This window comes from Sabethes cyaneus, chromosome 3, assembly GCF_943734655.1.
Source record: "Sabethes cyaneus chromosome 3, idSabCyanKW18_F2, whole genome shotgun sequence".
In the NCBI taxonomy this organism is placed as follows: Eukaryota; Metazoa; Arthropoda; class Insecta; order Diptera; family Culicidae; genus Sabethes; species Sabethes cyaneus.
In genome coordinates, this window is record NC_071355.1 from 182,818,755 (window position 1) to 182,836,574 (window position 17,820).

At 40.2% G+C, this 17,820-nt stretch overlaps 1 protein-coding gene across 1 annotated transcript; it reads right to left on the bottom strand.

The window, feature by feature from the left end:
• Positions 1–9,214: 9,214 nt before the first annotated feature.
• Positions 9,215–10,057, bottom strand: LOC128743929 (radial spoke head protein 9 homolog). The gene has a single exon (XM_053840633.1). The coding sequence runs from the start codon at positions 10,055–10,057 to the stop codon at positions 9,215–9,217; it is 843 nt and encodes a 280-aa protein (XP_053696608.1).
• Positions 10,058–17,820: the final 7,763 nt, after the last annotated feature.

A 17,820-nucleotide genomic window follows, 5' to 3' on the forward strand; every position in this document is an offset into this window, starting at 1 on the left:
AAAAATGGTATTTAAAACATATTTTTGTAACATATAAGCATTAATTTAATGAAAAACATCACACATTTTATGATTATTTGAAAATTACTGCTGAGATCTATCAAACGAAACCGAGTTATTTAAAATCGGACGCTTCATTCAAAAGTTATTCAAACTTTAACACTTAAGCGCCGTATATTAAACCGTTAAAACGTGTGAAATCAAAACATATCAATCAAATGTTGATTGTATTCAATGTATGAGATGTGTGTGATGTATGTATGTATGTATGTTTGTATGTATGTATGTATGTATGTGTGTATGTATGTATGTATGTATGTGATGACAATTTGCAATTTTAAAATTTGCAATGAAATTCAAGAAAAGTGAGAAACATGTCAATTGTCTGAAGTTTTTGAAGCCTCTTAGTGGAATACGAACTCTGAAATTAAAGAAAAGAAAAAACTTTTACCGACTAAATTCCGCTATTTAATACGTAGGTGAACTACGTATCTGTTGCAAATAAATATTAAATAGTGGGATTCAATCGAAAAGTTTTTCTTTTCTTTGATTTCAGATTTCAATTGTCATTTTTTTCACTTGCTGTCACACTTGCACTCACAATTGTACAAGAAAAGCAAAAAGCGAAGAAAAGCAGTTTATTTAAGCATGTAGGTATAGTGGTGTATAGAATCAAAAATACTAGTGAGTTGATTTTTCCAAAGAAATTCGTACAAATTCCAAACAAATTCTGCACATCAATAGATGCTCTTTTCAATCGATAGATACTAGAGCTTAGAAATGTTATATGAAAAATAGGAAGTAAACGTTGCACGGTAGAAATTTTGTAAGATTTGTTTTCGTTAGTGATATTTTAAAGGACAGATGTCTTATGTCATGTATCATGTTTTAATAAATAAATCAAAAAAAGACCAGCACTGAGAATCATATCGATCGTATTTCCCATTCTCAAGCATGTTTATGGCGCAGCTTTGGCACTACTTTTCGACCTCATCTTGTTTTCCTAACCCTCTAACATTGTAAAAACGATGCGATCAAGCTAATGACTATCTTTTCATGAAAGTACATTCAAAAGAAGCTTAAGTTTTGATTTTCAAAATAATTATCTGAAGGAGTGCCAGCTACGAAAAAGTTCAATTTCTCGTTTTCATATCTAATGCTCTATTCAGTTATTTTTTCTAATTCAGATATAATGCAAAATTGAAGCCAAGCAAACCAATAGTAAAATTTTGAGATCTATCATTTTGTTGTAGATATCCTTTTTCTTCAAAAGCGAAATATAATAATAATTTTTCTGAACTCTTGTTTTTCAAAGATGCTAACTTTTGAATGCATGGTATTAATATTAAAATATCAAAAAATCTGCTATGAACAAATACTTCATATTGTCAATTCAAAACAAGTTTCGTATGTGGCTCTGAAGCCCGAAAGTTAAGGCCGTCTGTAGACCCGTTAGAGGGTTAATTTCTAATTTTCTATACATATTCATTCAAGTCTGTCAAAATTATCTTTTGTGTTTACACTATTTTTCTATAAATATTATAAAACTAAATAAGGTGTTCATCAAGTAACATAAATGACGCTTACATATATTTACGCACCCAAGGAAAGAAAATATAATTATTCTACACAATACGTTGTGAATTTTACTGGCAAATAAGGATTTTGAGGAATACGGAACGGATATTTTAAAAATATAGTCTAATATAACATCTATACATCTACAATTAAGTTCCTGAGAAATTATATAATGATTATTGTGGCAGTAGAAAGGCTAGGTCACGCCGCTAGGTGGATTAATTCGGGTTTTTGCAGAAGACTGCAAATCTCTTGGACCTATACTTGTGGAGTTATCGCATATTCAAGCTTTAAGTTTCCATACCTATATTTTCTATAACTTTGCCCAAAAAACCATGAGACTATCTACGAACAAAAAAAAACAGACAGTTATCGAGCCTTTCGCGAACGTGAAACACATAAAACGTATGCTTTCCATACTCTCATTTGGGTGGTTGGGTACAAGCGGAACCCGTACAAGTTTAAAGTATTCGACTTGAGCTTTATAAGATGAAGCGCTGATTTCATAAATCCGCTAGCCCCATTTTACCCCATGGGCTCGTGAAGGTATGGAAATTTAAAGCTTGAATATGCGCTAGCTCAGCAAGTAAAGCTCCAAGAGATTTGCGGTTTTCTGCAAAAACGTGTATATTTTGAGAGCTTCGATAATTGCCTACAACATTGTATTCTTGTAAAATGCAACTAACAAAAGCTAAGAATGAAAAACCAGTTTTTTAAGAAGTTTTAAAAGATATAGCCTATAGTTCAGCACTCGATAAAGATAGAAATTTTATTTCTTCAGCAAAGTTGCTGGTTTTTATAATCTTTACAACTTTGCCAAAGAAACTATGTCTATATTTCCTAACACAAAAAGTCATTTTTTTTTTATTTTCATTATAGTAAGCGATGAATAACCTTTGACAGTTTTATATTAAGAGAGATATTTATACGAACAAAAGTGCTGAAGACCACAAATGATAAAATGAAAACAAGAGACACTAGGACCGTACTGTACTGTACTGTAAAATTGTTGACATCGGAACCTAAAGACTGTGCACCTTCAAGCGACACTTGGTCTGAAAACGTTTACTTTCGGAAATTCTAGGATGACCGTTTAAAAGATGTAACGCAGATTATTGAGATAAATATGAGTTCAAATGTAGCAAGCCGGACCGCAACTTAAGACCTAATTTGTATCCTAGTAGTGCGAACCAGACTAGGGTAAGGGCACTATAATTCGACCTATGAAACCAACGCATGGCTAACAAAATGCAATATATCGTCCAAATAGCGCTATTTTTTCGAAAATATGATAGAATAGTATAAAAGGATGTATTTTCAATTAACATTTAAGAGGAAATAAGTGTACGATGTATATTTTTCCCTCATTTTCTCGTTTCAATTCAATATTCCATTGGGCTAATTTTCGATCCCTTGTTTTAGTTTTCGACCCTTACGTGTTCTAATATTCGACCCAAGTACAAAGTAATGTATTTTCAAAGTCGATGGTTGTTTAAATTGATGAATTTAATGCAAAAAAATAACTGCAAAATTTCTGTAATATCACATTGGTATTATTTTTTTAAAACTAAACCGTAAACCTTTTTTGTAGACTATTTCAATTACCCTTCTCCCTTAAATGAATATATGGAAAATGTATGAAATGCAATCCTGGAAAACGCCTGAAATCATACAATTACTTTCGGGTCTGGATACTTTTAAGACTTCCATGGCTTTTGAACGATGGGTCGAAATATGAAACAAGTGTCTTTGAAAGCATACAGAAGGCTGTTTCGACCGGTCGAAATCTAGAACGCAAACAGTTTCGCGTTTCAATTTTCGTACTTTTTTAAACGTCTCTAATTACATAATAAAAAACAAATATTCACTGCAACAAAAGAAAATTGGACAGAAATATTGCCTTTTCTTTGTATAAAAACATATTGCATGAATTCAGTGTCCTAATATACACAATTTATGGAAATTTTGATTCCGTATCTGTTTTCACTAGACGAAAAGAAAACACTCGAACTCCAGTCCCAGTTTAAAAAACTTGATTATTTGGACGTACAGACGCAAATTTTGGTGGGGTATTGCAAAATTTCTAGCAAAATAACAACCTTGACAATATCCTAAATAATAGTGTTGCTCTACCTTTTTCTTAGGAATCTATTTGATGAATGTTTTAGCAGTAGTGCGAAAACTAGCACAGGGTCGAAAACTAGATCCCTTACCCTAGTTATTTCGCCAAATCAACCGAGCGTTGATCCCTGTTCGGCTTTTAGCCGTACACCTGGTCTACCTGGTTATCAAGTTCCGGCCCATCAGGACCATTTCAAGTACTTTCTCGTTCGATTCCTCAAAGTCGCTACTAATATTTTACCAAAATGTGCGTGGAATAAGAGCGGATAATAAGAATTTTGACTTGTCTCACACCTCAAGCAACTATGACATCATTACGCTGACTGAAGCCTGACTTTGAATTGACGGGTAAAACTCTGAACTTTCGTCCGCGTACGAGAACTACCGTTTGGACCGTAGTCCTTCTAGTCCAGCGTTAGATCAAACTCAGGCTGCCTTGTTTACTATGACTATATATCCTGTCTGCAACAAATGTGTAATATCGCTAAATCGACTGAAATGCATTCTTACTATCCAATGAACGTTTCGTCTGAACAAGAAATTTTTCTGACGCAATCTATTCTCGAAAGTGGACTACAACAGTTTCAGGAGTTTTTATAACGGTAGTTAAACAATAGACTGAGGGAACGGTAAAGGAAAGTAATATAACAAAAATGTTGATAGTAATATAACAAAAGTACTGATAGTAACCTCGGCTGGGAGAGGCTGTTAGAGTCAATAGGATCGTAGCACTGACCCCGCATTGTCCTGTATTCGAACAGCTGGTTGCGAAGTCTGTCGTATAAAAACAGAAGGTCAAATTTCGATAACGGAATTAGCACCCAGGCTTTGCTTTTGCTTTGCTTTGTTGATCTCCGGTTGTATCTCAGGGGAGACAAGATGTGAAGGGGAAATAGCAAAAAAAAATATATAAGGTTTCAATTACATTAGGCGAGTTTGCAGTTGTCTTACTAGCTAGATGGTGGACGAGTTTAGTAGAGTCAACTCGCTAACTAGCAGCCTTACGGGATTTTGAACACCGTGAGCAAATAGGGTATCAAAACAAAGAATTTTTCAATACGAGTTCTTGCGTGGTCTTTCGGATGTATTTTGCCCCGATCTAGATATTGCGGAATATCCGTTGTCGATTCTACTGGTACTCAAAATTGGCTATATTGAATTTTCATCAGAAATATGGCAAATGGGGTATCAAATCAAAGGATTTTTCAACGCGATTTCTTGGGTGGACTTTAGGATGCATTTTGAGCCGACCTGGACATTCCAGAATGTCCGTTGTCGGTTCTACCGGTATTCAAATTACAATTCCTGCAGCGTTAATGAAAAATGTTCGGATATCTTAGCGTCTCCGTTAACCTTCCTATTCAACTTGTCACTTCAACAACAGAGTTTTCCTGTTACTTGATACCTTATTTGCCATACTTCTGAAGAGAATTCAAAGTGGCCAATTTTCAGTTCCGGTAGAACCGACACCGGATGTTCCGGAGTGTGGGACATGAGCTTGCGCCCTCCAGGATAGTGTAAGATTCATTCTTATTGACCACAAATTAAATGGATAACTTTTGCACACTCTGTTAAGCAGATTTCATAGTTTTATTTCTCATGCTACTTATGACGTCAAAAAAATCCCACTGCGATCTGGAATATGTCCGGAAAAATGGAAATAAAATTTATTAACTTATTTTTTCATTAAAGGCCAATCTAATGTGGTTTTTTTTAAGACTAATTGCATAAAAATCGAATAAAAATAAGTGGAGATAGAGCCAAAAGTGTAACTGCAAGTACCATCATTTTTGATGTCGGGGACGTAAAGGTTAAGCTGTTAACTCGCCATTGATCCTCTCCAGCGGTTTTGTAGCTCAAGTACAATCTGGGTAGCAGCCGCATTGACCGCTCCCCAGACGTCCGAGCTAGAACACATCCTTTGGACTAAGTTATCCGGAGTAGTGTCCAGTCCGCTCACTGCCATCATATTGCTTCTCGCACCCACGAAACGAGGGCGTATGAAGAAAGAATGCTCTGCAGTTTCCCCTACATCCGCGCATTCGGGACACGCGAGGGACTCCGCTTGCCCGGACTTGTACAGATACTGTCTAAAACAACCATGCTCTGATAGAATCTGTGTCACATGGAAGTTGACTTAGCCGTGGCGCCTGTCGATCCGCGCGGATACTTTCGGGATAAGTCGATGTGTCGACCTGCCTTTTGTGGAATCAGTCCATGCCCGCTACTATGTGATTATTGAGGCCGATCTTGTGGAACTCCGTATGCCTCTAGTTCCACGTTGGTTGAAGCACTCTACGTCCCCGCTGATGATGATGCCAATAGGCATCTTACCCGCTATGACGATATCTTCGAGAACCCCACTGGCAACAGGAATAGTGACGCCCAACGTGCTAAATGACTCGACCAAGTTTAAGCCGACTTGCATGTGTCGAGATGCGCAACGAATTGGCAACGAGTAGTTCAGGAACGAGTATAGTGGGGTGGAGTTCTTGATACAGCGAGATCCATCCCTGCTCTCGGCTGGTAGAAGAAGAAGAAGAAGTGACGGCATCGTAGTTTCATTACCTCCGATTCCCGAGCAATTCTGGTCGTCATCTTAGCTTTTTCCTTTAGATACGTGCGTTGACAACAATACCAAAATTTACTGCACCATTCTGCAATTGAGTCCGTTGCAGAACTTCTTGAGCGATGGCGAAGGCAAAAATGTTAATAGCCTAGGAACCCCCGATCCATCGAAAGTTCTCACTGAAATGAATGTAAATTAACACTCACAGTTGAATAACCGCACTGTTTGCGTTATGGAATCATTATCGCTACAGTAAATTAAACGCTCAGCAGTACCACTATGGAGAACTTGTCGAACTACCGACGAACAAGGAACCAGTTGACTATGATCCTGCGGAGTAAAAGTCGTCAGAGGAAGGATAGGGGTCGGGAAGAATTAAAAGAACTATTCCGAGCTAATGAAAAGCGCTAGTTTTACGAGAAGGTGAACTAAGGAGAGAATCTGATGAACGAGCGCGAGTGAGTCGACAGGTGGAAGCAGTTCTTCGACGAACACCTAAATGGCAAGTGGGAGGCCGAACGGAAGTTAAACTAGTAAGGCCCATGAAAAATAATAATTTCCCAGCGTCTGATCTGCAAGAAGTCGAACAAAGAATCGAGTTGCCGCAGATCAACAAAGCCGCCGGTAAGGAAGGTTTATAAGTAAAGCTTTATGAACATGAGAGCTCGCACCATTACGAATCTAATTTTTACTATCTGAATATTGCCGAAATGTCGAGAGTACAACGTGCTCATGCATCACATCTTTATTGACTTGAAAGCAGCATACGATACAGTCGATGGAGACCAGCTATGGCAGATAATGCACGAACATGGTTTTCCAAACAAACTGACGCAACTGATCAGGGCTACATTGGATCGAATGATGTATTTCGGGACTATATTGCGCATCTCGGGGACGCTCTCCAGTACCTTCGAGTAACGGCGTGGGTTGTTGCACAAGATGAAAGATTATGCTGTTTGTTTTTCAATCCGTACTCTTCAACAACCCAACCAGCACCATGAGATGGCTCGACCAGCTCGAAGGTAACTTGCTACTTCTGAGACGCCTGGTAAATCGACGACAAGTGGTCCAAGGCCAAGTTGATTGGAGATGTTTTTTTGAATCATCACGAGCCACCCTGGCGCTAACAAAACTCCATATCAAACTACGGCAATAATAAATAAATCTATCTGTATTGCGTTAATGAAAACATAAATCTATCCTTTAACAGAGGATTTAAATGCCGGGTCATGGTTAACATGGAAATAAATTTAATTTATTTTGCCATAAATAAAAATGTACAATACAATGTCGAATTAGTAAAGTACACTGTTTTGAAACATTATAATAGGTTAACTATTAACGGCATCTGTCGCTACTCTAGATAATTAAGCAATTAGAGAATCGACCTTCATCAATCGCCTTAGAATTCATACAGTTAATGACTTAAGTCTATTGGACAGCTCAGCTGTGCTGGACCTGCAGGCTACACTATTAGTAGTTACCATTTTCCAGCTGATCTGATTCTAATTACCAGGCAAATAATCAACGCATTTTATTTCTACTTCCAGGTAATTAAAACCACCGATCTCAAACTACTGCCGCTGGAATGGTCTACAGTCTGTACGTTCGAATCACCACCAGCATGTAGTAGCTGTCTATTAGTTCGTCAATCTAATCCGACGAATCGCGCAGCATCGGAGAGTAGGTCGATCACAGGAAAACATTCAACTGAAATAAATGATCTGTATAATTTTACACCATTCACCAATATTTAATGGCATATTGAGTATTTTCTGTCGTATTGGCATTGTAGCATACGGTTCAACACGGTGTCCTTGCCGCTGCGGTTAACATTTGATATCTATAAAAAGTACCCTAATGAGGTTCTGCAAGACTTTTTGCCGTTCGTATCAACACCCCAACCCCAGTGCTCCTCGATTCTCGGCACCCCGCTCAGGGCTCAATACCCATTTTACGACGCTGCTGATAGTTGCTCAAAAGTCGCCTTCAACTAAAATGACGGATATTTACCGTGGGTGAGCGTTTACTGCCTTGACGCTCGATCGTTCACCATTACCTAGCTATTAAATTATGCAAAAAAATTTTCGAACAAACGAAGAGGAAATGTATTTGATTGAGGTGTAGTAAAATATTTTGATTGCTGGCTTTGCCAACCCTTTTCTTAGTTACCGCCGCAGCCGCAGTCGCCGCCGCCCAGTGGAGGCGTGCATGGTGGTCCAGTTTCTGTACCTGCGAATTCGCCCGCCCCCAGAGCGGTAAATGAATAACGGACAAACCGCGTGGCACGGCAAGCCGAGCAGCAGCGCCGAACGGAACGGACGGATTTCCTTGTAAAACTATAAACGATGCATGTTTGCAGTCGAAATCGAATCGAGTCTTGCTGCTGCGCTGCCTCTACTGCTTGCTGCTGCTGGCTGCCGCCACCACCGCAATCCGTGTCTGGCGATTTTTATAATCCTACCTGGCTGGCTGGCCGGCTTGTGTCGAACGTATGATTTATGAAATTGTGCGTGAAATGGCAATTAGATTTGTTGCTACATAGCAGCACGTTGGTTGGCACGGTTGCGGCTAGTTCTCGCAGATGCGAAACTAGCGCCTGGCTTGGATCAGCTGGTGGAATGTTTTGTGTTTCTTTTTTCTTTCTTTCGAACAGGTTAATTGTTGAGTAGACTAGCTACAACTGGACGTATAGCAGGTACCGAGGTTCGGTGAACACGCTGCAGCTAGGGTTTCATGAAAGAAGTACTTTGCAACCATTTAGCGAAATTGCAGCTCGTTTCCTAGTTGCTTACGTGGGTCAAGTTTTTTAGTGAATAAAACATATATGCAGAATGTTTAGAAATTAAAAAAAAACTGTAAATATACAATTAAGACAATGTAACAAACAATGTAAGAACATTAAATTTTATTCACTTCCACATTTCAACATCACAAACATTTTCAAAATTTAAACATAAGATTCCAATTCTTCCTTCCATCACCGAAGTAGAAAAATCCATACGCTTTCGAATTCGCTCGCTGAAAACTAACCATTCCCGGCCACTGCAGCGATTTCAGCAACACAACATCCCGCATCGGATCCCGTGTTAGGTCGAAACTTTCCACCTTCGGTATACAGTACACAGCTGGATCAAAAACGTCAAAAAAGTAGCTGCATTTGTCCCGTTTCAAAAGATTCTTGCGAGGTTCAGTCACCGGCAGCCGAAAGTGATGATAGTTGCGCAGATCAACCCCGTCGCAGACGGGCATACCATCGAAGAACGAATTAATCACTGATTTCCCATCCGTGGTATGATACAGCACTCCCCTGGGAACAACGGCCGCTTCCTCAAGTAGACGGGACACCACAAACCAAAGCCGGTCCTGCTCTTTCAGCACCAGAATCCTGCTCGCACCTTCGATGGGAACTAAATCTTCGTCCAAGGTGAATTGAGGTCCAAAATCAACCGTTAGTTGAAAAGCCGGATCACCACGAAACATGCTCTTTATTTGATCCCAATCTGAGGTCCAACTTTTTGGCTCCAGCAGGAGATACCAATCAATTAGGTTCAAACTGTAGAACAGTTTTCGACCACTGAACAGATCCTGTCCGGGGCACCCAAATGCGAGGTAATAGTCAGCTTCCATGCCTTCTAGTTTTCCGAGGAAATAAACGGAATTTAGCTGTTGCGCACGTTGAAGATTCCGAAGTGAATGTTCCAGCTTGAAGTGCTCTTCCGAGGACAGTGTTCGGAATCCGTAGGATAGGTAGGACAGATACTCCGGGAGGCTTTCGTAATTCATTTTGTTGACGAATTTCTACTTTCTTAAAATGGGAAGTTACTGTCGTTCGTTTTTGCGAGGCCTACTTAAAATGGTACGTCAAGGAAGATAAACGATTGTATTGATAGCTTGTATATTGCCGCTTTTTGTATTTAATAAATACCTACTATTTATGAAGTATTCCACCACACACACATTGCCTACACGTCAGTTTTCTAAAAATCTGTTGGATTAAGTTGATTTGATACGTGGAAGCACAAGTTGCTGTGAAGTCAGCTTTCAGCTCAGCGAAACTCCTGACTAATAGTGATAAATGTCAAAATAGAGTCATTTGTAAGTGGCGTTGATTAGTAATTCTTACAGCTAGGGTAGACTGCTCTCTCCAGGAAACATTTTCTCCCCCTGGAATAATTAGATGTACAAATTAGTGTGATAACGAATTATTATAATGAATCGGACAAGATTACCACTTCACCAGATCTAGCTCCATCTGGTTTTGTCACCTCGCTCGCTGTGCCCCTTTTCGGGTTGTTCCTTCCGGGTTTGATGTGAAAACCATTTTTGCAGAGTAGTTGTCTGGCATTCTAGCAACATGTCCTACCCAGCATATCCATCTACCTTTGGCCACTTTCTAAATTCTGGGTTTGCCGTGGAGATGCGCCAGTTTGTGGTTCATCCTTCGTCCCCATACATTGTTCTCTTGCACGCCGCGAAAGATGGTTCTTGCCGTTCGACATCTCCGAATGCTCGCAGGTCCTCGCCTCGTAGTATCCAAACGGTCTAATTAGCGTTTTATACAATGTGCACCTTGTACGACGAACTTGTATCGGCGCCAGCCGTGAGATTCGGAGCCGCATTATCAGCGGAAGTCGTGCTTACCCCATACAAAGTGCACCCTGTACAACACGCTTATTAGACCGGTTGTTCTCTACGGACATGAAACATGGACAATGCTCAAGGAGGACCTGCGAGTGCTCAGAGTTTTCGAACGACGAGTGCTAAGAACGATCTTCGGCGGCGTACAGGAGAACGGAGTATGGAGGCGGAGGATGAACCATGAACTCGCACAGCTCTATGGCGAACCCAATATCTAGAAGGTGGCTAAAACTAGACGGATACGATGGGCATGTTGCAAGAATGCCGGACAACTACCTTGCAAAGATGGTGTTCGCCTCATATCCTGTACCCAAGCAACACAGCTTGTTATAGAACAGTATAATATTACATATATCAGAACTTCTCTATTACCTGAAAAGCGCAAAAAATTGAAGTCTAATGAAACAAGAATCGAAAGAAGTATGTATCAGGTTATTTCATACCAATTTAAAACGTTATTATAGCGTAAGCTACAACTTGTTCTTCCAGTAGTTTAAATTTAGTAATGGAGACACAATAAAAACCTCGTGTTGACATGTTGACAAAACAAACATTATAACATCCAAAACATCTCGAAACCTTAATAATAACGACATACGTTTTCAAAGTACGTTTATAGTACTCTTAAGCGACTACTTTCCACAAATATTATTTTCTAACTAGTTTTGTGTGTTACTAGGGTAGGAACAAGACGACCAGGAGCGCAGCGAGCAAGATGGTTAGACCAGGTAGAGCGAAATCTGGCGGAGAGCACTCGGTGTCCGAGGAATTGGAGAGCGGTAGCCCTCAATCGAGTTATATGGAGAAACTTTGTTTAACAGGCTATGTCTTAGGACGGCAAGCCACCTAACCTTGTACGGAGGCCCAGTTAATTCGACTGCAAGTGTTTGTGGAGTCCATAGTAAACACGACCTCCGCTGATAATACACCTTTTAACCTCACGACTGGTTCATAGACTACCTCAAATTCATCCAAGTTGGTTACTACGCTAATAACCAGCTAGAGTGAAGGTTTGGTCCGTTGTAGACCGATCCTTCATGAGGCCGGCCTGATAACATCCCACGAATCTATTGGCTATTGGTGAAAGTCGGTGGAAGAAGATTTGGGAAAGCACAAAGAAGGCAGCATTTGGGATAGTGATCGCTCGGTAGTGCTCACAACACCGTCTTTCCACTCACCTGGTAGTCGTTTCATATCTAAATCTTTACAATCGCCCAATTGAACCATCCAGTTTTCGCTACCTTTTGAATATTCGATTTACCGTAGAGCAGTGGAAGTTTATACGTCTTGTACAGGGTACACTTTGCACAGCTTCGTCTGTTCGACCGCAATTGCTTATGAAGCCAAACTTCCAGTAGTATTCGCTTTGGGATCGCACAATTGGCGTTATCATCAGTAAGCCAAGGTAGACAAAGTCCCAACTACCTCGAACTCATCACCGTCGAACATTACCTTACTGCCCAATCGGCGTCGGTCGGTCTCGGTGCAGTCGATGACATATACTTTATATTGGACGAACATATCTTCATCCCAACCTTCTCAGTTACGCATCGCCACAAATCTTCTGCCGACAATGTCCATGTCATCGGCAAAACAGATGAATTGGCTAGATCTTTTGAAGTTCGCTGATGCTGAAACACCCGGTTGGATAGTAGGCATGAGAAACCATCACCTTGAAGAAGGTCTGTAATGACGTTGTTCTCGTCGACGATTTTTCACATCACTTTGCGGTCGATAGTATTATATGCAGCTTTGCGGTCAACGAACAGATGGTGCAAGGAGACTCTGTATTCATAGCATTTTAAGATAATTCAGTGGATATTGTGTCTTTCGTTGACCATCCCTCGACTTGATAACTTCCCATAAATCTGTTCGGAATAGATAAGAAAAGTCGGAAAATAATTTAGGGAAACACTTTGTGAGCAGCATAGAGAACGGGGATCGCACAACAGTTCTCACCGTCCAGCTTGTCGCCTTTCTTGTGTATCAAGCAAATAACCCCATCCTTCTACTTCTCTGGCAGCTCTTCGGTATCCCAGAGTCTTACAATCAGCCGATGCAGACATATGGTATACTTTTTCAGATCCATCTAATCTTAATAAATCCCGCCCCGTTATGCTTCCTAGTCGATTAATTGCTCTTCAACTGTCTGATGGCGTCCCTAACTTCGCCTATCGTTGGGTCTAACACCTCCTCCCTCCTCCACGTTTGTTGTTCCAACGAAATTGCTTTTACTGCCACCATAATTCTCTGTTTGGGTGCCATTCAGATGTTCGTCGAAACACTACTTTTACCTTTCGGTAAACTCCCGATTGAACGACTCTTGACGTACTGATATCGCGACAAACTTCGGCTTGCAGAATGTGTTTAGTTTCAGTTTCTATTGCAGAACATTTACGTTGCTGAAAACGATGCAGTTGCTTCAACTCAGCGTACTCTTACTCTTCCAGGCAGCGCCTTTATCTCCAGATGATTTGGCTTCGCTGCACATTCTTCTATCTGTAGTGTCTTTCCACGTTCTGACGAGTGGCCCTGCGCATCTTTGCTGTCCACGGAGCGTTCTTCTTATCCATCACCCTTCTACATTCATCGTCATTGTTCCGCTGATTCCGTTCCTCGTGTTTGATGGTATTCTAATAGCTCTCGACAGATGATCCAGTTCGACTTCTTCCGGCATTCGCAGCTGAACAAGTGTAGTTTACGGCGACAACGCGATTTTACCGAGGCTAGTATTGGTACCGAATGTCGTTCACAACGGAAGTTTTGGGTGCATCTTAATCATACCTAGTTGGTGGTCCGAGTTAACGTTAGCGCTTCGATATGATGTATGAGAACAGCCGGCGGTCGATCAAAACGTGGTCGATTTGCGTTTCTGTCTTGTTTGGTGACCTCCAGGTGTACTTGTGTAAGAGTTTATGCTGGAAAAAGGTGCTAAGTACGGCCATGGTCTTGGAGATGGCTGAGTCGATCGATAAGTTTTAGGGCCATTTCGTTAGTCAACCGAAACCCTTCAATCACCGGTTTGTATTCCTCCTCCTAATTGACTTGAGCATTGATATCCCCGATGACGGTTTTGCTGTCATGTTTTGCGCAACGGTCATATTCATGCTCCAATTTCTTACTTACTTCTAGCGTCTACCAGTCAAGAATTCCGCTCCACTGTACTTAGTCTTGGTCCCGTCGCCAATGCGTTGAGCGTCTCGACACACGCAAGTCGGCTTTAATCTGGTCGAACCATCTAGCACGTTAAGTCCTTCTATTCCTGATGACGGTGCATAGTCGTCTGGCAACCTTGTGACGTAGCCGGCCCACCGTATTCTCCCAACATTCATCAGGTGTTCGATGAGAATCTCTCTAAGTAGTGCCTGCAACTCGTGGTTCATACAACTACGCCACTCTCCACTATCCGTCTGTACTCCGCCAAAAATAGTTCGCAACTCCATTCGTTCAAATTCGGCAAGTGCACGAATGTCTTCCGTAAGCAAAGTTACTGTTACTGTTATGGACTTGAATAGAAGACCACCGGTCTAATCGGCGTTTTGTACTTCGCCAGCTTTGTGCGGCGGCGTACGCTCCTTAATTGAAACGTCTACCTGGGAATATTAGGCTCAAGCTTGACTGCGTCGTTGAATCTACTTACTCGTATTAATGTTGGAGCTAACCAGACACCCCAAATATACGAACTTATCGACCACTTCTAGTTCATTGCCGTCAATAGTCACTGTCCGTGTGACACTCCAGCTGTGCGTACAATTCCTTTTTGTCCTCATCGGTACTTCCAAGGTGAGCAGTCCCAAGCAACAGTGTGAGTTTTATTGTACTCTTGTGTTGGTCTTCAAGACTAATTTTGGTCTTAAATGCCATCATAAGAGTGTTATTAAACCTAAATTGTTACTTGGGCTGTACACATTGATGACGCTTATGTTAAAGAATCGGTCCTTGATTTTCAACCTGCAAATTCGAGGACCGATTAGCCGCAATCTCTCGCTTGCGCATTCCGATTGTTCCAGTCCGAATTTTCTGGTTCCTCGTTTATTACGGAAGGATTTTACATGGTGGCGGTTTGCAAGCCCTTGTCTCGCTGGAGGATTAACGAAGACCGGCTTCCACCGGGATCGGTTACCCGATTTCCACCAGGGTTACTCGTATTCCAGCTGATACCACGAGAGGTAGGTATAGGAGTTGCTGGGTAAGAGGTGGTGAACCATTATAGAGCTTATTTTATACCGACGGTGCCATTAGGCGGATTATATCGAGTGTTTAAAATCAGCACCAAAAATTTATCAGGAACGTTTTCAACCTACGAATATTTTCCTTTCTTTGATTTTAAGTCACCGCAAGATCACTATCTTCAGGTTTAGTTGAAAATTTTCGGTGAAATAATGAAACTGATGAATATATCGCGTAACGTTTCAGCCTACTACTCTTCAGCTATCATCTGACGCATTCTTCTAGTATTTACGTCACATTCATATCAGTTATTCAGCCTTCATCAGTGGGCTGGTTTTCGTTCCGTCCAACTGGCTTGTAAGAGTAACAACAACAAGCCAGTTGGACGGAACGAAAACCAGCCCACTGATGAAGGCTGAATAACTGATATGAATGTGACGTAAATACTAGAAGAATGCGTCAGACGATAGCTGAAGAGTAGTAGGCTGAAACGTTACGCGATATATTCATCAGTTTCATTATTTCACCGAAAATTTTCAACTAAACCTGAAGATAAATATTTTCCTTGTTTCAAAGATTGTAAAATTATCGTCGGTTTGACCAATGCTTTTTCCGATATCTAAATTTTTGTAAAATATTTAAATGACAGCTGGCTAAATGGGACTTAATGAAGAGTAAAATCGATTTGACCCCCGGGATTTTATTCAAATCGAATTTCTCACAAGTTTCGCCGTCGAACAGGACGCGTTTCGGCAGATCCTAGTCATACAGTTTACAAGCTCAGATTCTGCCTAATCTTAGTTGTTTGCGGCTCTGTTTGTGTTTATCGATTTATTTATTATTTACTGTCAACAGATAATGTGTTATCCTAATGCCATTTTTCTAATTATAAACATATATGAACTGTGCTAACACAAACAACGCTTATTGGTTTCATGAGACACCTTAAAATCAGACGTGTCGTAGCAGCTATTAAAATCACGGCACATACTAAGTCCTGACTTGTGTAACCGAGAAACGTATGATGGTATCGTATATCAACACACCACGCATACATTCTTACAGATGGTTGCAATAGTAACTCCGCTGAAATAACAGATGGCGTCAATAGTATTGTTATTTGTAGTGGGTATCAAAAACAAAGCTGTGGGTATAGGGCTTTTGCTACACACACATGCAAGACGTCTGTTAGGCATACATTGCATCTTTTCCTATTCGATGCAGCAAAAACGCGTTGGATAAAATGATCATTTTTTCTAAAATTATTTATACATTCGAAACAATTAATGTTTAAATCAACCAAGAAATGTATCCCGATATATATGTTCACATTTAGCAACTAATATTTCAGTGAATTAGCATTAAATCGGTGAACCAAAAATACGATTTTCGGATGTAGCATGCCGCATAGGCCAAGTTCGAAACAACTGAATGTAGCATTGATTTTAGTATAATTTATTGTTTTCTTGGCCGAAAGCAATCGCTGGTTATAGATATTTGGTCAGGTTTATCTCGCTAACATAGTTAATAGTTACATTTTTGATCAATTCTACCGCGTTTTAGCTTGTTTGTTGAAAATAGATTTGTTAATTAGTAAACAGATATATTACCTTGCTATACATATAACGCAAATAGTAATTTCTGTTTTCAATGAAGAAATTAAATTATTTAAAAAATCTCGCCCTTTCCAACCCTTACAGTTTATATGGAGCTGTCACTTTTGCCTGCCCAACAGCTCTTCAATACATATGCACTCTGCAAACACCCTATTAACCAGGAGGATCTATTGCTGTCAAATTCCTTACATGTGTGCGTTACCGCAGACGGTGCTTGGTCCATGACGTTTGTACTGTCATGGACCAAACGGCTTATGATTGATTTCGAGCCAGGGGACTCGCAACTCTATTTTTGTCTGCTGCAGTTGACAGAAACTCAAACCCAAACACGCAGCGCATTTGTCGTTTGTATTGTTTTGATCCGGATATTGCATTTATCTGCTATTTAGCGTAAATAAAACAAACTAAGAAACTTTTCGGAAGCTACATAACAGGCAAGAGCAGCTAATCGGTAAGAAAAAAAGTAGCAAGAGCGGTATTGAAAATTATGGTCACCTGCCTACCCCTTCACATGTGAGTTTCACAATTCCTTACCGATAGATCCCCCCTGAAATTAATCAAACAATTGTTTGATAATCTCAAAGTCTGTTCTTAAAAAGTCGTAAGAGATGGTTTCAGTATGTTTTAAGAAGCGATACTCGGGATTCAACTCCTGCGTCAATAAGAGAGGGGGAATATGCTTCGATTGGGTTCTCTCCGGGAGAAGAACTGTCTACAATCAACAAAACGTCCAAAGTTTGCATATACAGCCACTGCACAGTGGTCCAGCAGCGAAAATTAAGTGGAAAGTTTTTTGTGGTTCAAAATAGCTCCCCACAATGTTCAGCAAAGTTGTACAACTCTAATAGATAATTAATGCGAAATCAACGACTAAGTTCCAGTTTGGCTTGTGAACACATAATCCATAATAACTTTTTATAAGAAAGAGATAGAAGGATAACCTATTCGACAAAGTTGTAGCTAAAGATTATATAAGTAACTTTGCCAAAGACATAGTAGGCGTATTTCTAGGCGTTTCTAACTTACATGGTGTTTTATAAAAAGACCTCTCAAAAATAACTTTTTCGCTGATTTCTGCAAATGCAATGGTTTTATTGCATCATAATGTCTTGCAAAGTTGGT